This window comes from Gopherus evgoodei, chromosome 1 (genome assembly GCF_007399415.2).
Source record: "Gopherus evgoodei ecotype Sinaloan lineage chromosome 1, rGopEvg1_v1.p, whole genome shotgun sequence".
Classification (NCBI taxonomy): Eukaryota; Metazoa; Chordata; order Testudines; family Testudinidae; genus Gopherus; species Gopherus evgoodei.
In genome coordinates, this window is record NC_044322.1 from 346,098,780 (window position 1) to 346,124,575 (window position 25,796).

Below are 25,796 nucleotides of genomic sequence, written 5' to 3' on the forward strand. Positions count from 1 at the left end.
ATCCAAGAATAACCCTTGTCTGACGAAGACAGATATTGATACTTTTTTCAGACAAAACTACAAAGAGATTCTATTATTTCATGTTAAAAGTTGATACTTTTTGAAGAACAAATGAAGTCATCTTTATCTCACCCACAATCTTTTTCAGTGGTATTTATTACCATCGATAACACCTGCTGAGAGCCTTCTGTCCTGAAGCTTTTGAAGGCTGATGGCAGCTTCATGCTAATATCCTTCAATGGCCCTGGGATTTAAATCCATATCCTTAGGATTAAGTAAGATCAGTTAAAAATGAATAACCCTTTATAGCCAATATGCCTGTATCCTTCACGAGACACAGAATGCATTGGTTTAGATGGTAGAGTTTAAACCAGTCAATCCACTTAGGTTTCTAGAGTCAATACCCTTTTCTATGTCTTATATTTTACTTCTATTCATTGCTGTTAAGTTGGCCTAGTGTTTAAGATACGTGGCAGGGCTCTCAATTAATACTTATAGTATTTATATCCAATATTTGCCTTAAAGTAATACCTCAGTTACTCTCCCTACAGGGGGCTGATAATGGGAAACTGAGGCTTTCACTGCTAGTTAGCTCATGTCATGGGTAGGGACCAAAAGTTACCATCCGAAGGTGTCTGTGATGAAGTGGTGGTGTCAGTCCAGTTCCTAGTGGATGGATAGCTATCCCTCAAAACCCACAACCACACTGGCCATAACTGACACAGAAGTGAAGGGTTTAACCCTGGTCCCACTGATGTCATTGCCAAAACTCCCATTGACTTCCATAGATACAGCACTTTCCCCCTCCAAACACACAAGGATTTAATGGTAAAAACATAATATGGTCCTGATTCTGAACTTATTTGCATCAGTTTTAAATTGGTGTGCCTCCATTGTCCAATACACCCTGGAATGGTGAGAACAGAATCAGGCCCTTATGTTTTCATAGGAAATACAAAAAGTTAGTCTGGTCAACAGATCATATGTCTTGTGGGTTTGTCCAATACCAGAAATCGGTTTAATACTGGTATTTTGTATCTCTGTGGAATGACAGCTGACAGGTGGTTAAGACTTTGAAGCTGCTGAGCAGTTTCTTGAACAGCAGCCCCATTGAAATCAACTGCTCACCTATTGGGATCTGGCCCTAAGAGTTTAAGAGAAAAGGAAAGACGAGGGAAATCTACCATTTTCATAGTCAATATTATAAAGGACCATTACTGTCTGTCATGGATGATGAGGTGAGTTTACCAGGAAAAAGGAGAGAATATTAAAACCTAGATACTCTTAATTCAGCTTTCACATTTCAGAAATAATATAGCTACTAGTAACATGTCTCAAAAGGATAAACTTATGAACAAGTGTCATATTACCAGACCTCTGCAATTACACGTCTGTAATATATATTGCAAATTACACACACACACACACACACACACACACACACACACACACACACACACACACACACACACAATATTTATAGTGTGTGTGCATAAGGCTAATAATATAAAACTTGTTCACAAGTTCACATACACACTATATAATGTCTGTTTTATCTTTTATATACAATATTATACAGACACACACTTTGAAAATGGTGAAATTGAAATAAACTTTATCCAGATGTTGCAGTAAGCAAAGGACTCAAGCCTGTCTTAAAACCAATGTTTATTTTGAGATTTGGTCACAAACTCTCTTTGTTTAATTTAGAAGTAACTGTATCTTAATGTTGAAGGAGTCAATAGAATTTCCAAAACTAACTAAATAAAATAAAATACAATTCTGCACCGAAAAGACTGCATTTAATTCCACTCACTCTGCGCATCTCATCAGAACCTGTGCAGTGATTTATTCATCCTTTTATGAGTAAGTTCAGTGCAACAACAAAGAGGCAATCTCTCTTTCACTTAAATGAGACAGCTAAAAAGATGAAGTGCAGAAAATGTAGGCAGGATCAAGTGATAGATTGTTTTTGTGTTGCTTCATGTCAAGTTTCACATATAGGATTTCTATCTCTTCTTAAGAAGGATCTTTCTGAATATAATAGATATAGTACAGAGAAACACAAATATATATATAAAATAGACACACACTGTTCCCTTTTGGGGCAGAGCACTGGACTGCTTTAAAATAGAATAATTTGCATTTAGTCCCAAACTTTTAAATTTGGGTACCAACATTTTAGGCACTCTATTTCGTATGAAACAAAAGTGACTGGCATTTGGAGGTGCTCATTACCTGAGGCTCCCATGTGAGATGCACTGTTCGTTTGGGTCACATTTCTGATCACTTTGGGAGAAGTTACCCTTTCTCTTCTGGACAGTGTCTAAGGAGCCAGCTGCCCTGAAGCCATTACTTGAAGCAGATGCTAACATTTTAACAGTAATTTACCACCAACCTGCTCTGCATCAAATGACAGCTTTTAAAAATCCCAAATTGTCACAGTGGATCAGAACCAGGCACAAGCGCTGTGCAGAATCCTAACTATGCAATTTGTTTCCTCACCGATAGCAGAGCCTGAACACACCTGCATACACTCATGCTCTCTGCTGTACAGAAGCAGCTGGCATTGGTGGATGTCTTATTTATCTCCTGTAGAGAATGTCTGCAGCACCCATCTCATATGTGACCTAGAGACCCCTTGGTGCTAACTGACAGAGGGTGCATAAGGTTTTACAGGGATCTGATATCTGGTCCAATACCTACATCATAATATTTGAGGAGATATGTATCTATACTGAAATTGTTTTTAAGGACTTGGAGTTAAGGCAGCTCACCAGAAGGTTCCATTCATCAGAGATGTTCCTTTCATGCAGGAGGTAACTTACACTTCCCTCCCTTTCTGTGTTCTGCGCCTTACGTTGCATGTTTATTTGCATACTAAGCCAGATGTGAACTGAGAGACGAGGAAATCCACAGGAAGAAACAGCAAGGGGTGTCTGGTTTATGAATAAAGACAAAGGATTGGTCTGGTATATCTTGGAGTGCAAGGAAATACCCTTCACCTAGCAGGTAAACTGGCAGCATGCTTGTCTCATGAAAGAAGGGTCACAGCCAGCATGGCTGTAAAGCGCTGCAAGGATTTTGGGTGAGCAATACTCTACTAGACATGAAATATCTTATTAATTAAGTCTATGCTCTAAAATGCATGTTATTTTATATGTAACCCTTTGTTTCCAATACTTCTATTTGAGTCTGCCTGCTTTGTGAAATGAGCATATTTGATGTAGATATGAACAAATCAAATTGCTGTGAGGAAGAACCGATGAGCTGGGCTGTACTTCTTCTTTGGACGCAGCGGAGCGGTGAATACGGGGTGTCTCCAGTGGAGCAGGAACTGGACACTCCAGGGAGATGCTTGAGGGCTGGAGTGTGCCAATCATTAACCCGAAGAGTAACAGCGGGGCCTGGGAGGCCTAGCGGGGAGAGCTTATGTTGCCCAAGGCTGGTAGGGTTGGAAAGCTGACCCATGGCAGGCACAGACAAGGCTTCCTCACATTAGATGCCTCATAACCTTTAGTTCATGGTGCTTTAAAAGTTGTGGTCCTATATTCCCAAAGATCCATAACAAGAGCAATGGTCATAGTCTCTTGGTGTAGCAAACAGTTCATGTGCATGAGGAAAATGCTGTTGTAACTAGGTGATAGGGATACTGATATTGAGACATGATGGGTCTCCAGACAAACACAGCTTCATATTCCATAGTCAAGTATACTTCCTTTGCCTAAATCCATATAAATATCCTGAACACAAAATACAACAAAACTCCTGAAGGTTTTAGCCCCTTTTCTCTTTGCTGTAGGTTATGTACATTAAGGAAATAGTGCAGCTGATACAGTTATTCTGAACTGTGGCAGGAAGTGAGGTTTTTAACGGAATGAGCTTTAAAAATTCCAGATGTATTCTCATTAAACCCACCAAAAAAATCTAAGTCCAGGATCAGCTCTCCATGCCAATTAAGCCCTATCAGGCCTCTAAAAGTAACTTTTTGAAGAAATGCCAGCCTTTTCTTAGAAAATCTTAATTGGTTCTTACTAATAAAACAGAAAATGCCATTTTTGGGGATGACAATACTTGCATTGTTTTATTACAGTTTGCTAGTCTAGCTTCTAAGAACACTCTACATATTACTGCATTCACTCAAAAAAGCCCTCTCACAAAACTGAAACGATTGTGATTCTGTAGGTCTGAGTGAATGGAACAGCAGAATGAGAAGGAACTTTTAAAAACTGGAAGGGGTCCTTTTACCATGCAAATGTTTTAAGGGCAATATTCTCAGAAAAGTCTCAATTTCTTCCATTTTCAGGTGCTGAAGCTGAACAGTAACACAGAGGTTGATCATATTTTCAGGGTGCTGCAGGAAACAGTGCTGGCAATTTAAGAAGGTTAAGCTCTTCATCTTATTTAGACTGGGTGAATACTGGTGTTGGGAGGCAACACCATCTTTTTGGATAAGGATTCAAACTGAGGTCTAGATCTCCTAAGGTTAGTCGAGGTGGCACTTTTCACACGGGCACATCAGTCTCGCTTTTGGAACTAGGTGAAATTCTTGGGTAAGTACATCTTACCGTCTCAAATTTCCTCAGCAATTCAGTAGAATACAGTATTCATCTCCATTCCCTGTCCCCAAATAGCATATGCTGTTAAAAATATGGCTGTGTTTCACTCTAGGGGTGGCTGTGCTTCAGTGTCAGGCCAGGCGATTCCTGAACAGATCCAGAGTCCAATCTTGCAATTCATCTGAGCAGAGTGGCAATGGCAGTTCCAAACACGGAAGTCAGGCCCATACTTTCTAAAGTGCTTTGGGATCAAACAGATCACGTACACATCTACATGGAGGGATTAAAGCTGTGCATGTTTTCCATATGCATTTGACTTTTTCCATCTCTAGTAACTGAGGTTGTAGGAGGTTTCCCAGCACATTTATCCCATCATTTGATTTGCTATCTAAATTTTGCAGACACATTCAGTTATCTGCCTTTCAATTTATTTTCTCCTCCTGTATAGATTTTGGCAGCCTTGCTCTGGCACGTTAAGAGGTAGGGAAAAAAATTCTCCTCACCAATCCTGACCATCACTTCTTGAAGTGATATAGTGGTCAAACAGCTGCCTCATATAACATACTCCCTTTGCCATGTATATCCACTTCACCAGCTCATTTAAACTGGGCCATGAAGGGTTACAGAATGATTTATGCAGCTGTTCAAAGAAGCAACATATTTGCCAAGCTGAATCTCCATAAATCGATTTATTCTATATCACGTGCTACTTGTGAAAGCTGAGGCTATAATAAAGATTTTTCACTAAGAAATTGGGAAGGACAATGGGAATTTAAAAAGGCTCAGAGAAAGGAGTTCAGGAAAGCCTCTCATTCTATGAGAAGGACATAGGAGACTGCTTAGAGCTGCTGGAATATGAAATAAATGATCCTAAGGCAAAAAGGAAACTTTAGAACTGCAAAGGGAAGAGTAAAAGTAGATGAATAGAAAGCACAAAAGAATGTGAACATTGATCTGACACATTTACATTTACCGTATGACTATAAAGTCCTTATTCCACATTTCAGAGTGTAAATCTGACCCTTTTAATGGGTGAAAGCAATACCCTTAATGAAAGAATTTGGATCCAACCTCCTCCTGGTTATTAATTTTGTAGAAAATCCAATTTAAGACAAAATTCTTCCATTAAGCAACTTGGCAACGCACATGCTAGAACGTAATTTTAGTGAGGTAATCATTTATCCCAGCAGTAGCTAACTAAATTAAATAGGACACCTTAAAAGTATGTGTGTGAAGTCCCAAACAACTGCTAAATGTTATATTACATGCAACCATACTGGTACTTGACATTTGCACTAGAAAGAAATCCTTCATATAGTAAAAAAATTACACCATGCTCCGTCCTCAAGATTACTGCGGTCATTAAAAAAAAAAAAATCACATGGCACTTAGAACAAGCATAGGGGTGTCATGTCCTGATGTCCTGGCCAAATTCTATTTTGAGAGAGTACTAAGAGCGCAGTGCTATGAGGTACTGAGAAACTGCTGCAGAATGCTGAATGCCCTCAACTCCTTTCAATTTGAGGGTGCTCAGAACCTCTCAGGAAGTACTCAGCACCCAGCAGGTTTGGGCCCAGAATGCTTACCTAAATGGCATCTACAGTTTCAAATAGATGTTGTATTTCTTTTCACTCCCTTATATGAATTTACTGTGACTGCACTGGTGAACAGTTGTTGAAGTGATGTGCTGCCAGTATATTTTAAGAGGGAGCTCCCAGAAAAAAAATGTTCCCCTTAGAGCATGATAAACTTAATGTACCAGGCTGCCATGTAGATAGGAGGTGTGAAATACTGGGACTTTTTATTCATTCATTCTCTCATTTAAACCAATTACTGGCACATGTCTATATTGTGACAGACCCAGGCCAGTGGAGTACAGGAGTCTGGTAGAGGGTAAATATACTAGTCACTGGGTGAGTAGTTTTCTGTTTCCTGAGTGACCAGAGCAGGGTCTGCTCTAGAGTAGTCAGGAACTTGCTAGAACCAATTAAGGCAGACAGGCTGATTAGAACACCTGCAGCCAATCAAGGCAGGCTAATCAGGGCACCTGAGTTTTAAAAGGAGCTCTCTCCAGTCACATGGGGAGGAGCCAGAGGAGAGGAAGTGTGTATGAGGAGCTGGGAGCAAGAGACACAAGGAGCTGAGACTGAGAGGGTGTGCTACTGGAGAACTAAGGAGTACAAGTGTTATCAGACACCAGGAGGAAGGTCCTGTGGTGAGGATAAAGAAGATGTTTGGAGGAGGCCATGGGGAAGTAGCCCAGGGAGGTGTAGCTGTCATGCAGCTGTTACAGGAGGCACTATAGACAGCTGCAATCCACAGGGCCCTGGGCTGGAACCTGGAGTAGAGGGCGGGCCCGGGTTCCCCCCCAAACCTCCCAACTCCTGATCAGACACAGGAGGAGTTGATCCAGCCTGTGGGGGAGATCATTGAGGTGAGCAAATCTGCCAATAAGCATAGGACCCACCAAGGTAGAGGAGGAACTTTGTCACACTATATAATGAAAAGGATTACATAGATTGGCAAATGCACTTATATTAAGTCTGTAGGAAGAAAATATTTATACTATATTCCTGAAAATATCCTCACTAGAGTTCAGCGGTCAACTTGCGTACTTTGAAATGAGAGGGAGTGGAGATTTTGTAAGGACCCCAGGGGTACCCACTTCTGGGATCATTAATTGTATTGCCAAGCCCTAATCATGGACCAGGACCCCATTGTTCTAGGCGGTGTACAAAGTTGAGTCCATTCTAAAAGCAAAATCTGGTTTATTTTAAAGGCAAATGATTTTCTCTCCTGAAGTTTTTTATGACCCCTTGGGGAAAAAACATCAATATCAGGGTGATGTAACCATATCCATAGGAGTGATTTTCATGCAGAGGCAGTGCAGTTACTCCCAATCCTCCCATCACTTTGCTAGTAGGATTTTAACAAGTGACTCATGAAAATCACATTAGTGAGCAGGCATTCTATCCCCCAAACAATTACCCTGTCAGTGGTGCCATAAGGATTCCATAAGTATGCCACATGCATTGGGATCCTTAGGAATGAAACATCACTGTAAAAATGTAAAAGCAGCAAAGAATCCTGTGGCACCTTATAGACATTTTGGTCTGTTAGTCTATAAGGTGCCACAGGATTCTTTGCTGCTTTTACAGATCCAGACGAACACGGCAACCCCTCTGATACTTGTATAAATGTAACATTTTACAGGAAGGCATAGAATGCACTAGCAAATGGTGTCCTTTTTCCTAAAAGCTTCGTAATTAAAAAGAAATAAAAAGGCCAGGGGTGGAGAGTGGCACACAGGAACACCCAGCCACAGGAACACCCAGTCCTCGATAAGGGAGTGTTGCTGGAGTCAAATAGAAACCTACATGGTAAAGATCAAAGCATCCATGCTGAAGGGAGAAATAACCAGTCCAAATGAGAGAGCATAACATCTAATGCATTTGCGTATTTACTGAAGGAGCTCATTCAACACTCTCCAATAAAAATGAGTAATTTTTGTGTGTCACATGTCAGTAATAATCTCTGACACACACACACAGGCTTCTGAAGCATCGGATATCAAAGAACACTGTGAACTCTTCAAGTCTGCATACTGTTTTACAGAAAATGGCCCATGGTGCAGCTCTTGTTACTGATATTCATATAATTCATGTCAGGATACTAGGCATGTCAATGCCTTTCTCTATTTGCAATTTTTTTTAAGTAACAGAAGATGCATTGTACACTGTTGTCAATACGATCTCTACCTGAGTAAGGACTGCAGTGTTTGGCCTGGAACAGCGAACAGAAGGGAAAATTGTAGCAAGGTAATAATGGAACTGACCATTCTATTTCTTCTGTGATAACTAGAGGATTAAAATAGAGAGGGTTTGTCAAAGCGAGCTCGGACCGGCTTGGCTTTTGCTAAACGAAAGTCAAAACCAGAGGTAGTTCAGAGCCAGTATCCACTCATCCGGATCTCCAAGGATTGAGAATGGGAGTAAGTTAAGGGACAAAGCCCCTCTCTGTTAGAATAGATTGTTACTGTGGTGGAGTGAAAGAAATAGAGCTCTTAGCACTCTGATGAGTAAACTAATTAGTGAATTCAGCAAAGAAAAGGACTGAATTAGCAAGCCTTCTACCAGATTTTGGGCTTGATTCTCCATCACCTTCCATCTTTTGCAGTCATTTATTACTCATCATTTCCTCTAATGGCTTGAGAGACTCACTGGTGAACAGACCAGACAAAATTTTATTTCACCTTGCCAATCCCCCTGACCTCACTGTATGATACTTTTCATAGCTGAAGTTCACAGTCCACCCCACACATCACCTTGGGAAAGCAGGTCTGAGTCACCTCTCACATGCATTGATGTCAGTCAAAAGTCATTCCACGGCAGTCAACTGAATGATCGTGCTATGAAATAAGGGTTGGTGAGAGAAGACTGATTATTTATCAATGAAAGCTCTGCAGGTGGAGCACTTCCAAAGAACACTGGGCTTTTCACATGTCACAGCACTTCCTTTAATGCTTCTTAAAGGAGGATTTAAAAAAAAAATCAGTTATGTGCCCAGTTTAAATATTTCAATTAATTATGCAGATGTAACATTACCTGCATTATGTCCACACTTGTTAAAACTGTGCTGTGCCAAACAGCAAGCTAAATGAACCCGCCTAAAATAAACACATTTCCTATGCACAGAGGTGGGCTGCTTGCTTCTGAATGGCTAATACAATTAAAAAAAACCAAACAAACCACACAACTTTGTCTTTGTAATTTAGATGTATGGATTTTAATACAATCACACTATTTGGCTGTCACTTTTGTCAGAGGCAAGGGTACCTACTTTTCTATATTAAAAAATGAAGTGTAGTGTTGAGCTTTGTAGTCTGTGGTCCCAAATTTTCAAAGTGATTTGTGATTTTAGGTGTTCAATTTGAGATGCCATAAAGGGGCTGGATTTTCAGAGGGTGGGTGTATAGCACTTTTTAAAAATTAGGCCACTCTGGGTATGTCTACTAAGCTCAAGTCTGTATGACCTGGGCTTGTGAACTTAATGTTTCCAAGCTTTTGCTTGTGTGTCCACATAGCATTGTGAACCTGGGTTTATAGTTGCTGGACCTGGATTTTACAGCCGTGCAGATGCATCCATACTGCACTACACCAACCTTCTGACTCAAGATTGTGGCTTGACCTGCATCCACACTGCCACATGACAGGGTTTGAAGCTGAGTCACAGCAGGACTTGCGCTCAGATTCACGCCCCCTGTCAGGATCCTGGGTCCTGAGTGCTTGCTCACCCAAATCATACTGATTTGTGCATGGATGGAAACGGGGCTTGGGCTCAAACCTGAGTCAGCACCCGAGGTTATTGTGCAGTGTAGACACATACCCATAAAAGGTCCCTAAAGTTGGGAAGAGAAAATTACTAGTTACTTTAAAAAATGTAGCCCAGGATTCCAAAAATACAATGATGCTATGTTAAAATCTGAGAGAAGCTTGATGAGTTCTGCATTCAAAACAGAAATAAAATCTCGGATTGATAGGTCTTTTGGGGGTTTGTAAGTGCTGTAGTCGTCTATTACCTACAACTGTCGCTTCCCTTTGGAAGTAGCTTTCATTACATGAATAACACCAAAGAACCCAGCAGCTATTTGACCACAAAACTATTGACTACTTGGACTGTCAACACCACAGTGTAGCCCAAATAATAAATGAACTTTTTATTAAGTGTGGTAACATTAGCATTACAATGAGGGATTGTTTGAAAACAAGCTGTATTGCTGTTGCTCAAAAGCTAAAAGAAAATGGTTCTCAGTTTCTTTATTTCTCCAGGAGGGTAACCACAGGGGTTATATTAAATCTTTTAAAATATGTTGACAGTTGAAAAAGTGCTGCTGCTGCTCTAGTGACATTTAATGCTTTTTAATTACTATTGATGAAGTTGGGTGAGTCTCTTAGAAGTGGTTTACTTGTTCTAGTAAGTTTTAAGCCTTGTTGAGAGACATAGTGGTCTGTAAACTTGCACAAACTTAGACCTGATCCATTACTTATGTGTCATTTCCAGTGAAGACAGCAGGGGGGATCTACATGAGAAGCTTCTGTTTGACTATGGTGTCATATACATGGCTCTGTGAAATGTGCACATCAAAACCTGAAACCTGTGAAACTCACCTAGACTGGACATCTCAATATGAATTCAAGTGTCAAAATAGGTTGGCTAAAAGGTCCAAGGCTCAAAAACTATCTGGAGCAGCCTTGCACTGCTTCAGAACACTGCAGCACACATGGTTTGGGAGCACATGAAACCCCACACTTGAATTGTAGCTATACGTAAATTGAAACCAAAGCAAATATTGCACTACCTGGGGCCTGATACTGCATCTCTTACTTGAACAAGACTCTCCGGCTTCAAGAAGAGCTTTGCTCATAGGAGGACTGTAGAATTGGGCCCCAAAATCTCATTTTCGCATCCCTGTAGTAGCCCTGAGGAATGTGTGTGCACAAGTGTATATGTTGGTGGGGTCAGATACAGCAGGGGTTGGTCTCAGTAGTCCATGAGGTAATTATAGATAGTCTTCTGCTAAACTGTATCAATTTAGACTGCTCTAATGTATCCTGGGGTGGTTTATCCCTCCCCTGCCCCCCCCCCATCCCCCAGCTCCAGAATTAGGGGAGCTTAAAGCTACCTTCCTTCCCTCCTCCCTCATCCTCTTTTCAGCTCTGCTGAGTGCAAAAGCAGTGAAGCAGAGGATCTGGCCACTACAGCTAACAGGACAATGAGGCGATGATAAAACTGCCAAGCCAGATTAGTGAATTCCTGAGCCCAATTCTCCATGGATTTATCTTGTCTAGTTGCTTATACCCATGTAAAATGAATGGTTTGATTCTAAGCTGACTTCACCTTGCACAGATATACATGATGGTACAACATGAAAGGCAATAGAAAATCAGGCATACTGTATGCAGGACATTGGAATTTTTAAGGCACGTAATACATATACAATTCTAAATTCCACACGAACATCAAACAAACATTTAGCAATAGCAAATGAGTCACAAACTCTATTTTAAATAGAAAAGGGGACATATTCCTGATTTCCAAAATAGAAATTAAGGGTTTAATCCTGCTCCCTTTGAAATTAATTGCAAAACTGATCAGGCCCTCAATATATTGAAATGTCTTACTTTTAATTACACTTCCTTCTTGATGCAAAGCATGACAAGGAATAAAAGCAACTAATGATTCAGTCATTTCAGATCTCCATCTTTCCTGATGAAAAATGGAACGGGTCAAGTTGCTGACTGGATTCCCCTATGTCAAATGCTGTTATGTGAACATAAAAGGACTTGTTCCTAGAAGATCATGTCAGGTTTAAAATGCATCACTCTTTTTTCAGTCCTCATTGCATTCTCTCCACCCCCACCCCTTTCCTTCTTATTCCTATATGAACTGCTATTACAACAGGGAGACATGAATCCAATCCAAAACCATGAACAATCTCGCACAGGCATCCTGAGTTGAGAGGAATGTTTTGACTGGTCATTGTTGCCTAATTTCATTATGTTTAAACCATAAGAGCTGGAAAAAAATAGTTAATTTTTCATAAAATGACTTTTTTTTTTAAAATGAGAATCATTCTACCAAAAATCAACAATTCTTACATGCAGTGTCTTCTGGTAAAGAGATTATTATTAGAGAGAATGGACTTGGAAGTACATTAAAGTTGAAAGCGGTATCGTCACCTTTGGAGAGTAAACAGCATCACATTTCACCTTTTTCTGTCAGAACAGTGCACAATAGTAGCCCCATTGTACTGTAGACGGGGCACTTTTCCCATCAAACACAGCAAGCTAAGAAATCCCTTTTCACATCCCAAAGCTCTTCCGACCATCTGGAAAGCAAACTTAATAAAAAGTAAACTTACTGTTTTCATTCTACAAGGAGAGCTTACCACTCAGTGCTGAAGATAATGCTGAATATATTACATATATGTATAATTTTTTTATATAAATTATTTACTTCAGAGACTCAGAAAGAGCTGTTAAAAAGCAAGGAATTCAAAACATATACTCTATTGAAAAACAAAAGAAAATTGCTCTCGGCTTGACATTTTGATGTGCAAAACTCAGAGCAGATTCAGAGGAAATCCATGAATATAGTTAATAGCTGAAGCACTGAGAGGAAATTATTAGATCAGTCCTTTTAAATACAGTCACAGCACAACCCTTGGGAGCTCCCATGGCTACTACTACTCTTCTCTAAGGGATAGAGACGGTCACTGTTATTCACACTGAATAGCAATCTGGGGTAAAGAAGTATTTATATAAGAGTTGCAGAATCTGGCCCGAAGCAAAGATATTGCAATATTCATTACTCTACAAAAATTGCCCTCGTGGATGGGCACTTCACCAAAAGAATGGGTTGCGGTGGAATAAAGCAGATCTAACTCCACTTATGGAAGGGAGGGGCAAAAGTAGGTAGTGCTGGCCAAAAGGGGGTTGTGACCCTCATATATATCTAATAGGGCTTGCATTATCATTGCATGTGAGTACCTCACAATCTTTTAATGTATTTATCCTCACAGCACTCCTGAGCTACTATTAATAGAAGTACTGTTAACCCCCCTTTGCAGATGGGCAACTGAGGCACAGAGAGACTAAGTGACGGGCTCCAGGACAACTGTGGCAAACCAGGAAATGGAACTCAGCTCTCCTGAGTCTCAGGCTAACATCCAAACTGCAGGCCCATTCCTCCTGTGCTTGCTAGTTCATCCAGTCGAGATCTGTAAAAAGCGGAAGCTCCTGTTCAGACTAAGACACTCTACTCAATGTTCTCAAATTAGGGACAGGTAGGCTATTTTCTGTGCTACTGAATGTGAAAAATAGTGTGGTCTGGTTTGTATAGGCCTGTTATGGCTCTGGCTAGAGCAGCATCACACTGATACAGGCTTTGCCTCTGTCCAGACTGAGCCTGGGGTCAGAGTTTGCTAAAGTTTGACAGCCTGAGAGGTTAGACTCAGTAGCGAGGAATACTGACTCACAGCTTAAACATCCTCTGCTCTTCCAGGTGGCCACTGTGTCTCAGCACCAAAATAGTTACCTTAATGCCAATGCCAATTAACATTCACTGGGGATCAGGCCCATTGTGTTCAGCACCTATTACTGTGCAATGTACAATACATTGTAATCATTCTTCTTTGTGTCGGCTTATTTCCAATAATACCTTCCCTGATATACTGGCTGCCACCCTCAAATCTCAGAATCATGGAAATTAGAAGTGGAAATGACCTATTAAGTGTAGAATTTACCTCTACACTCTGTTTTTCCAAGATGGAATTAGGACTATTAGAGATGGAAAAGACATTCATTATACTTAACATTTACCATGTGTTTCTTTGGATATTACCGATTTGGGGGGAATTCTGCCTCTAGAAATAGGGTTACCATCATGTGGAATCTTTGGGCCAGTGGAAAAAAAATAGAGAGTGGAGTGGAAAATCCTGACAGACCTACTTCCCCACCTCCCGTGAGGGAAAGAAGGGAAATATAAAAACAAATAAAACTGATCCTTTGATCTATCCCTTGTGCATTTATTATTGCCTAGAAGAGAGGAGAGACTTACAATCACTATGCAGCCCATTAACTGGCATTGAGGTCACCAAATTGATCCCAGGAAGCAACTTACAACCACCCTGGGGTTGCTCTAACTAATACTAGACACACCCTGGTCACACACACTTTCTCCATGCCATACCAACTACACTAAAGTCCTGGTGGTAGAACGGTGTAGGAATCACTAAGGTGACTCTATGCTACCCTGCATGGGATGCGGGGGGCGGATGCGGGGGGCGGATTATCTTCAAGCATCAAGACCTGCCACCTTCAGGGCAGCCCTGCACCAGGAGACCAATGCAAAACTGCCCCAATGCAGGCAGGAGCTGCTCCATGTGATTCAAAGACAGGCCAAAGCCCAGCATCTGTATAAGGGAGAGGGATCTGAATATTAAGTGCCAAATAGTTACTAATATTAATTCAATGGAATTGATAGGCCCAGAGGGCATGTGTATCTGGACAGGTGACTGGGCTCACAGTTTCAGACAAAGAATAATAAAGCAAGTGCAACAGCTTTCCAGACATTTGGGTGATTGAAGCAATAATAGAATAAATGGGGTCAGTCATAAATACAAAAATAGCTCCTGACTGGCTGAGTGGCCTTTCTACTTATTCTTCTTGTATTTCTTTATTATGGGCTAGATGACTTAGTCACATTTGCAAGAGGTTTGGACCCTGAGCAGCGTGGGCTGAGAGATAAGTCTGTCGTAATGGCTTGGCCTGAGGCTTGAATTCCTTCTAAATTTCATGAAATGTGTAATCTCACAAATTTCCATTCCAGCCCTGGAACAGCATATGCAGAAAACATCAATTCAAAGCATATTTTGCAGCATTTGATTCTTTTCATTTAAGCCCAGCATTTGTCAAAACCTCCAGGACATTCTCATACAAATACCCGGAGGGGAAAAAATTACTACAGTAACACATGGAACCACCACCATAAATGCTAACAGCCAGCATGCAAGGAGGTCCAGTTTTGCAATTAAATGCAGCTTTTTAAAACATTTACAACCTATTATGAAAAAATACCGCTCAGCATTTTAAACGAAGGACGTTTTAGAAGTGAACTGTGCAAACATTTTGAAAACAAGCATTTTAATAGTCTGTTTACAATATATAGGCATCAGTAATTTGACCCCATGTGAATGTCATAAGCATACCCAGTATACAATACACACAAAACCAATAGAGTACAAAACGGCAGGTGATTTTTTTATGCCCAAATGAAGATCCCTTAAAAAGGCCTGATTTTCAGATGGGGAGTCCTCAGCCTTTTCGCAAAATCCAGTCTCTTTAAAGGTGTCTCTAGATGGGCACCAAAAAATGGAGGCAACCAGAATCACTGATCTCTTTTGCAATGGTTGGCCATGTACTTTATACATTGCAATATGCACTGTAATAATTACATTTAAAAATACAAACATTAAGGAGAGGAATACATGCGTTAATTCTGCCTATGCCATAATCACACTTTTAAAAAGAAAAGAAAAAAATAAAATAAGCCCCATGTATTTGTGCCTGTAATTACTGCTAACACTAGCCTCTGTGTAAGAGTTAACCTCAGCATTGGGCTTTTCGGCACTACAGTATTGCAAATAATTAAAAAACACAATAATTATGTGGACACACATTTAGAAGCCATCACCTTATTTATTACTCAGTTATTGGACTGAATGAAAAGAAGAAAATGTTCTACAATAACATTTGCTTAGGAATGTTTATCTGCTTTCTTACCATTGAATGTTAAGAACACCCTGGCCTGAGGCTGTGAGGATCCTTTTACAGTGCTAGAGTAAATAAACATCCCAATCAACACAGGGACTGCTAGAAGTGCCATATCTTCAGATGTGAAACTTATTATCCAAGAAATAAAACCTAAAAGAAAAAAAAAGAGAGAGCCCATTACTAATTTTACATTATATAATTTGTGTGGCCCAAAATCAACAGTACAGAACAGTAGGTGTCAGAGAGCTTTGCCAGATTGAAGCTATAGTATACAACACTTCTGCTTTTTCTTTTTAAATCTGAAAATGTTTTGTCTGGATACGTTCTGTGTTGGCACCAAAAGAACTGTAAGCATTCTACTTAGGACGCATAGAGATAAAGTTTTCGGTGAGTAAAGACTGCAGGATTAGACCCAGTTTATTTCAATAAGGACAATTCCACCTGCTGGAAAAATAATTATGCTAAATGTCAAGGCAGAGCAAAGCAAGGGCAGGAGATAACGTTTCATGAATAAAAGTTGGTTGATATTTTTAGACCTCTTTCCGTACTGTACATCATGTTTAATCGATACCATTTTTAAACTTCAGGCCTGCTCCAGAGAGCCTTTGACTTTTTGTTTTTTCAAATAGTGTATTTTCTAGCATGTAACAACAAAAAGGACAAAGTGAAATACTGGCCTCATTAAGTCAATGGCAAAACTACCATTGACTTCAACAGAGCCAGGATTTCACCCTCACTCTTTACACCTAACATTCATCAACTGTTGCTTAGGAGTTTAATCCCAGATGTGTTTTATAATGGGAATACTTCATACTATGGGATATATAAATACTCTGCTCAGTCCATTGCTTCACTCCCTTCACATAACCCTGGTGGGTGCGTTTGCATATCTGAGAGAACTCACCTTTCTGAGTAGCTTTTCAAGGAAGAATACTAGGAACGTGCTGCTTTTCTAATTCCACAGTGGCTCATATAGGGCCTGATCCAAAGTCTAGTGGAGTCAATGAGAGCTCATAAAATAAAACCTCATTCAAACCTAAGCACTAAGACTTAGCACTTCTACAACCTCCCATTTGTGCATCTCAAACCACTTTCCAAAGGCTAATGGATACAGCTTGAGAAACAGGCAAGTATAACTAGCCCCATTTTACAGATACAGAAATGGAGGCTTAGACAGATTAATGGACCTTCCTATGGTCACACACAACTAGGCTCTGATTCCCCATTGATTCAGTTGCACCCATTTTACATCAGTGCACCTCCTTTGATATCAATGGATTTACACCAGCTTTAAACTGGTGCAATGGAGTAGGGAATTAGCTCCCCAGTCGATTGACTCCATATACACTGAATCCTAGCCCCATTCTTATTATACCAACTTCTGGCTAACTTTTTAATAAGAACGACCCCTCTTCTTTGTGCTATTCAGTGCTTCTGAGAGTGCTATCATAAAGAGGTTACACTGATTCAATGGAAGGCGAGGGCACTCAGCACCTTGCAGGATGTGGCCCCTAGTGTCTAAGAATTCCCACATAGTAATAACATTAGGGACTGAAAGTTTTTGTTTACCCTGAGAACTGTCATTACCTGGACTATGCTAATATAGAGCTACTGTCTTCACCCTTAGAGGTAATCCTGCTAGAGTATAGTTGAGATGCAGTGTGGAGTAGTTTGTATCTCTGTCCATTCAGTCCTTGCCCTCTCTGGTGAGACCAACATCTGTCCTAAAAGAACTGGCTCTAACTTCCAACTAGTTTCATATAGGGCAGTAAACAGCTGTCAGATAATGACAACTTCAGATCAGTCCCAATTTGGATTGGATTCACAGTTGACTCAGAGGTGAAAGGCTCAGGGCCTCATTACCCCGCCTGAGTCATCCAATATTCACTTACTGTAAATCTTTTTAAAAAGAGCTACAATCTGCACAAGAATTCTATACGAAACTGGGGTTGTGGGGGGAGAGGGAGAGTTTCTACAACAGTCAGACTGGTTCAGCAGTGTTAACCCCTTGCAGCTGATCTGGAGCTGACTAATGCATCAAGATCAGGTATTGTGGTGTTTCTCTGCTAACTGACAAAACTATTGATGCGGGCAATTTACCAAATACAGATCTGAAATACAAAAGGAAACAACCCATTTTGGACCATCCCCAGTTAGTTAACAAACCTGTAAAAATTAATACAATTATACTTGTGTAGCCTTTGCCAAAAATAATTTTTAAACAAGCTGCACCAATTCCAATATTAACGCTGCTTTGTGGGTTTTAAATTCAATACCCTACCACTAGCCCCTGGGATAGCCTTCTGCATAATCTTCTTTAAAACACAGAAATGCCATTAAATCCTGATAAGACTGCCTTGTCGGGCCAAAACAAATGGCCAATCATACCAAACATGTGATTTTAACCAACGCAATGGGATTAGTATTCTACAGTAGTAGTACTGTGCCTGCTTTGTAATACAGATGGGGAGGAAAAGAGGGAAAACTAAAGGGTCCTGCTAAATCATATTGGGAGGAACTGTCAAAAATTACAAAACAAAAAAATCCTTCATCCCTCTTTCCCTTCTCCTTCCACCTTCCTAGCCAAATCTAATTTCATCAGTTATACTTCACTGCTTGTATTGCAAATTTCCACTGTTACACAAACGTGACAGGCAATAGGAGATCCAAACAATAAACTGCACGCTCCCTTCCCTGTTGTTAGGTAGGGATAATAAAGGCATGTTGCTGCCATAAAGGTATCTCAGGGCTTTGTTATTACAGCCTCCTCTGACATGTGAGTTAGAGGATGGAAATATGTTCAATTTTAGGAATTTTAGGGCCGCTTGGCAGTTGAGTTTCATTTCAGTTTAAAATCCCAGTTTGGGCTAATATCCCAGTTCTGTATTTCTCTCTAGAAAGTCATAACAATAAGTAAACTCAACGTATTCTGAGCTCATGATCTTTACCGGCAAGCAACTGCACTAAAATCTGACAAGCGCTCCCCTCTAGCACAGACAGAAGAAATAGTTTCATTCCTCACTGTGCGTTCCTGTTTTCACAGCGTGAATAACAAACTTGTTAAAGTAAAGACGGAAAGTTGCATTCACGTGGAATTTTTTTTTCCCTCCAAGAAATGCTCCATTGCTTAAAGTCGTGTATAACTTCAGTGTGAAGCGCCGTGCAGGTATCATATGCTCAAGGCTGAATCCCAGAATTACTCTCTGCACGTCAAATCACCCAGTGCAAGAAAAATAAGGATTATGCAGTTGTGAAAAAACAGCATTGTAATGATCGATGAAGCTGTGGCAAAATTCAGCAGTCACGTTTCACATCTATGACAGTGCTGAAAGAGAACTTTCAATCATGCTTACCCAGCTACTGAAGGGATCAGTCGTGCAATGCCATCAAATTTCTATCAGTGCATGGACTCCGCTCCTTTTACCAGAACACTTTAATTCCAAACCTGGCTCACTGCAGAAAGCCTTTTCCTCCTGGCAGTTGCAAACGTACTCCCAGTTTCTTTGAAAAATAATCCTTATTGCAATCAGGCACCGGGAGCTCTTCTCCCCATTCCTTAATTAAGCACCTAAGAGTGAATGGAAAGTAGCTGAGCCCTGCCGGTGAAAGCTTTGGTTTCCAATTACAGTCACCACTCCCACTGGTCCTACTGCCCTCCCAGCAACCGCTTTACAGAGGCGGCTAACCCAAGGCTGGAATACATCATTAGCTGAGCAAGTAGGGGCCGATCTCATAAATATTGTAGAGGCCACACCCATAAGGAAGCGAGTGAGACGCAGAAAGAAAGGCAGAGGGAAAGAGGGACAGACAGCAGGAGGGAAAGGCGCCGAAACGCAGAGAGGTGAAGTCAGGGAAAGAAATCCTGGATTGTGCAACATAAAGATGCCCGCTCACAAAATCAGTTTGCTTGACACTGGTTGTAAAGGAGTCAGTGCCTAGCAGGGTGGCTTAAGAGGGTTTCGTACAGTACTTGGAAAGCAGGCAGACCCACTTTGGTCATAAATATGGAACTGCACCATGCTTTTTAAGTGGAAAAAATGATTAAATCCTTTTAAGGAAAAGATTTCTTTCTGTGCAGGATTCCAGGGCTGATTCTCCGGGACACTCCTTATACACGCATGCCAGAGAAATAGCCAAGTTTAGTTTCCACAGCATGCCTGTGATCCGAGCTACCTTTGAATTAGAAAGCAATCCCTGTTCTGTTTATGACGGCTAGTGTTTCCTATTACTATCTCCTCTGCACCCTGAAGCAAGTATTGTCTGTGACCCCTCTACAAACGGACTTTCTCCTTTTCTTCCTCCTCCCCCCTAACAATCGTTTAACTCCACCCTACCTGCCTCAAAGGAATTTATTCCGCACTACAACTTTATATAGAAAGATTATTGTGAACGTTCAAATTCTGCAAACCGAAGTGTTGCAAGCCAAGGAGAGGACTCCAAGTCAGAGTCACACAACGTGCTTTGATGTTCATGTTAAAAATGCAATTCTGTCAAGAGCCAGACGTATAAAGGCTCGGGGACTGGGTCTCAACCCTGAGATTAACAGCATTTGCTGGAGAGGGATTACAACATATTAAAACCCAGCAGAGGTCGCCATACAGAGGGGAGGAGGACAGGGAAGAAAAACTAAACATTTGATTGGGAGGAAAAAATTGGTGCAAAATCTGATTCTTGTAAGAGTTTCTTTCTCTCTAAAACTTTAAATGGGGGTGAGAATGGAGTTTATAACAGGGGCAGATGATAGCACTGATTAGACCTAGCTAGATCAGTATTATGAATATTAAAAATAAAGATTGTGTAGATAGCTCCAAATATTTTGACCAGGGTAAAATTTTCAAAAGCACCTAAGTGATACATGTGCCTAAATCCTGTTTAGTGAAAGTCCCTCCTTCGATGGGACATGAGTACTTTTGCAAATGTTACCCAAGGTGCTTTAAAAGAAAAAACATGTATTAACATACAAGCTTTATCAGATTCTCAGATGAGGCTCTGGTACATAGTGTAAACATGTGCAAGATTTCCCTGAACTCTTTTGGGAGTACCCTGTACATTCAGTCTGACCTGCAGACCCAGACACTTCTGAGTTAAGATTGCCATTCTTCCAAGTGAATCTGCTCTATGCCCAAATCTATGCATTGCAGATTCCAGAAGGGAGCATTGTTACAGTAACACTTCAGGGGAACACTTTAGCAATGCTGGTCTAAAACAGGAGGGGAGGGGGAATTCAGGAAATGCCACCTAGATTTTTGCCCCCAAAAATGTTAATTTTAACCACACAAACAAAAACCCACAAAAAATGTGACCAACCAGGATCATCAATACACCAGCCTACCCCATTATACCTGAGGAAAATTTTCAAATGTAAGTTGCTCTTAGCCTTAGCTGGAATCAGTTGCACATCTCAGTATTTTCACATGTGTGGACACAAAGGATCCATGTGGCCACTTGTGTTCTTTTTTCAAAAATGTTAGCACAGTTTAGAGATCCAAATGTCAGATGTAGCATGCAGGAAAAGTACGTGGATTTCTGACACTCCCTTGAGACCTTTGGGTTCATAAAGCAACAAATGTGCTATAAGAAGAGATATGAACACAGAACTTTAATCAGGGAGGTGTAATCTTGTTATGAAAGGGGAACTGCGCTTATTTCAGAAATCAAAATGCAAATCTAGGTGTGAACAACCATTCTGTATTTATTTACTTGCTTTATTCATTGTGTGTGTGTGAGAGAGAGAGAGAGAGAGAGAGAGAGAGGAGGAGCGAGCTGATTAACAGTTAATCGTTAACTTCACACCGTATTTTAAAACACCACACATCTGCAATGAGTGAAATGGTTAAAGTTTTATTTTAACTGTATTGCAATAAATAGCATGTGTTAATGTCAAGCTCAGACAGTGGAATGGAAATTACTTTTCCAAACTATGAGGTGGGGTTGGAGTAGTTCCTGGAATGAATCAGGCCTCTGAGCGAAATGAAAGGTATGCAACACACATGCTTTCCTGGCTGAGGATTTTAAAGCCAAACACAGAGATACAAATGTCTGAACAGGGGCCCAATTCTGAAGATCAGTATTAATGATTTATATCGTACACACTGCATGGTAGCTGCTTTAAAGCCTACTTGTGATCTCACACACACCACGTTTACTATGGTACAACGCTGCGGACTTGAATGGAGTTACTCCAGGTTCATTGTTATCTATGTCAGAACAGACTCACATCTTGATCCTTGCCTCAGATTATTCACAGTCTAAGGCTCTAATTCCTGCTAAGAGATCTGTCTGGGCAAACCCTCATGTCCACACCAAGCATGCTGAGAACCTGCTGACTTAGGTCCAAGGTTTCACCCATGCAGAATCAAAGGGCAATTTAAGACATACCACACCTAATGATAGCTGCAAATAATAAGGGGATAGGTAGAAGGGGAGGGAAAGGGTAGAACATACAAGTTATATCCCTTTTCTTTACTCTGTCTTGTCTATTTAAGTTGTAAACTCTTTGGGGGCAGGACTGCCACTTATTCTCTGTTTGTACAGTGCGTAGAACAATGGGGCTCCACTCTTCGTTATCTTTTAGAATTTATTATGTTTGCAAAATGGAATAAAGGTGGTGAAAGAGTTAAAGGAGACCAGCAGAATGGGTAAAGGGCCATACCAGTTTAGGGGATGATGATGCGGAGTAGAAGCAGAAAGGTGGTGATGGAGAAAAGGAGGACAGGGCAGTGATGAGAAGCAGGTGGCTGAACACAGGTGGTGTAATTGGATTGGATCGGCAGGAAAGAAGTTATTAAGAATATCAAGAGGTGCAGCAATCAGTTTCCATTCTAACACAAACACTGACTCTCAAATCAGACTAGATCAAATGCCAACTCTGATAGAAGACACAATCATTAGCTGATAAAGACACAGTAAAATTACCATCAAGCACAATCCGTTGCTGGCAGTAAAATGAAAAACAATTGCATATCCCGCCAGTGGCCAGAGCCTAAGTGACAAGAGTGAGTGAGGCCAGCTTCCCTCTATTATTGCTCACACATCAGTGGAGCATCAGAGCTCCTCACTGAAATACGGGGTCACCAGGTGGACAGTTCAGAACTAATCTCCATTCTGTTCTGTCCTTTCTTCCCCAGCCAGGAGAGATTTGCAGTGTGTGAAATATGTCTATCTGTGGTGTGATACAGCTGTGTCAAAGGATTTTTTTCCTGAAGGCTGCAAGATCCAGTGTCATTCAACTTCTTATTCCTGAGAGTGCAGGAGACTATGAGGATACAGCCACTGCTGATTTATGTGGTGGCTTTGAATGTGATTGGGTTTGTGTTTTTTAACAGACCTAATAAGTTAGCACTCCTTTGCTGGTGGTTAAATTAAGGATTTGAATAATGAGGGCACACCAGAGATGGCTCCTGACTAAAGGAGGAACGAAGAAAGTATTCAGAATATGGTGGCGAAGGAATACAAAAGATACAGTATTTGTATTATGGAGGTACTTTGAGTCCTCAACTAATATTTGAAACCCATTGTGCTGGGAGAGAGACAGGCAGTTCATGGAGGAGCTTACAATGTAAATAGACAAGATAGAAAGGGTGAGAAGGAAAATAGGGGCACAGAGCATTGTGGTGACTTGCCTGAGGTCACATAACAGATCAGTGGCAGAACTGGAAATAGATCCCAAATCTTCCAAGTGCCAGCATAGCACCCTGCCCACTGGACCATACCACAGAAGGCTGAGCCACCCCAAAGGGAATATTATCACTCTGGATGAAGGGGATTTTTTGGTGCAACTATTCCAACACTATTTTTCAACTATCAATAGTTATAAAACACTTTCAACCACTTAATGTTTAAAAGGACTTGTGAATTGTTTTCATTTTTGGTTTGAAACACACTCCTAAACACCTGAATATAGAATGCTTTCCTCTACCTTAATATAACAAGCACGGTTGCCTCAGGACTCAGCCCTACTCTCTGCCTTTCTCCACCTTCCTTCTCATTTTAATTGGGGAAGGAATCAAACCTGGCCACCTTTGGTTTCTTTCACTATGTACCAGGTCCAGGGCCGGGTCCACGCACCAGCACTGCAAGGAGGTGCTTGGGGCGGCCAACGGAGAGTGGCTTGTTTGATTACTGCCCAACCGCGAGTGGTACAACCTCCCTAAAAGTGGGGGGCCACCAGGGCCCAAGCTGTAGGCCCCCCCACCTGAGGCCCCACCCCCATGCCTTCACCCCGTAACTCCCTCTCTTGCGCCACTCCTTCTCCCCAAGACCCAGCTCTCTGCTCACTCCTCTCCCTTCCCCCTGTCACTTCTCCTTACAGCATAGGCCTCCCACTTTTAAAAGTGATGGGGTCATGGCCCCCTGGTTGCCCCTGTGCCCAGCACACACCAGGGTGGAGTTCTCATGCTATTAAGTTTTCTGTAAGGAATTTAAGCAGCAGGAAGAATATAATTGCCAAAATCTGCTCATAGTTACATTTGTGCAACTCCAGATTAACTTCATTAAGGGCATGATGCAAAGCTTTCAGTCTCTATGGCATTTGAGTTATTCTTTTTACATCAAAGAAACTGATGGAAGAATTTGCCTCAGTACTTGAAATCTGGAGGACAGTCTTTGTTCCCAGCAGATTATCATAATGTGTCCTTTTACATTCCTTAAGAAGCATCTTGTATTGTTTGGTATGTATCAAGGTTTGTCTTTGGAATAAAAGCATTATTCAAATTGTATTTTATGGATGTTGCAGCTTCAGTATTGATCTCTTCATTGCTATATTGTTCTGAACCCAATGCGTTCTTCCAAGGCACCAGACGAGATAAACTTCAAATGCCGTATGTGTTGTACATTAATGTGATTGCTCTTTCTCTCTTCTTATACATATTTATAAAATGTCTTTGAATGCTGATGTGTGAGAGGGACAGTTATTTCTTTTATTCCACCAGGCCCTCAATGCAATAGATATTTTGAAAGATAGTTCAAAAACATTTTTGCAGGATAGCAAATTATTGAATTCTACTTGAACAAACTAGTCCCATGGGCTCCACTGGTACTTCTTGCATGAGTAAAGTGAGCATGCTTTGATCTTGTACAATGCAAGCCTTTGAGGCTAGATCCAGTGTCCACTGAAGTTAATGGGAGTATCTCCAGTCACTTCAACAGGCATTGTTTTGGGCCCTAGGACAACAGATGGAGTGTAGGCTAATATTTAAAATGAACTAGGAATGGCAGTAGCCCATATACCACAAGCTATATCCAGGCAAAACTTCCATTTGCCTCAAGGGTTGTTTTATTAACTGAATGAATATGAATCAATAAATCCAAAGGTTCTGACATAAAACATTCATTTATCCATTGTTGTGTAGTAAGATGACATCTATTGTCTAATCCTGCATTTCTTGCTTGCTCAAACTTAACATTGACTTCAGTAGATTTGGTGCATAAGGAATCTAGCATTGGATCCATAATATCATTATGAATTAAGCTTCAGAGTTCTCTAATACAATGAGAAATTTCTGCCGCTTTATATTAGGCCTTGGCTTCCTCTTCAAAGAATCTCAGCTGAGTGAGTCTACTTTTAATTCCCCTCCTCCCCCCGCCACACGCACACAATATAAGCGCTTCATTAAATATTTGTCTTTCCCCCCCATCTCTCTCTCCCTCTCCCCAGAACAGCTGTTAACTGAACATTGATATGTATTTATTAACAGCAGGTTGATTTATGCCAAAAAGACAAAAAATAATCTATATTTTGGACGGCAGCCAGAGTACAATATCCTTTCCTTGGTTACACCTTCATCAGTAAGAATCAGTTATTCAGTGTCAGTAGGAAGAAAAGCAAAAGACAGGACAGATAAGAAATGTTTCTTAAAGGCTTTGTCCTGTAATATCAACATTTCTAAAAGATTAAAATGTGTTT

At 40.8% G+C, this 25,796-nt stretch overlaps 1 protein-coding gene across 1 annotated transcript in view; it reads right to left on the reverse strand.

Moving 5' to 3' along the window:
• SEMA3C (semaphorin 3C) overlaps window positions 1-19,577 on the reverse strand; it is a 166,523-nt gene extending 146,946 nt beyond the window's left edge. Inside the window, exons 1-2 of the mRNA XM_030559674.1 lie at window positions 19,246-19,577; window positions 15,902-16,042 (exon numbers count right to left, since the gene is read on the reverse strand). Coding sequence (XP_030415534.1) covers window positions 15,902-16,004 — 103 coding nt within the window. The 5' untranslated portion in view covers window positions 16,005-16,042; window positions 19,246-19,577. The remainder of the gene's footprint in view (window positions 1-15,901; window positions 16,043-19,245) is intronic.
• Between the last annotated feature and the right edge of the window lie 6,219 nt (window positions 19,578-25,796).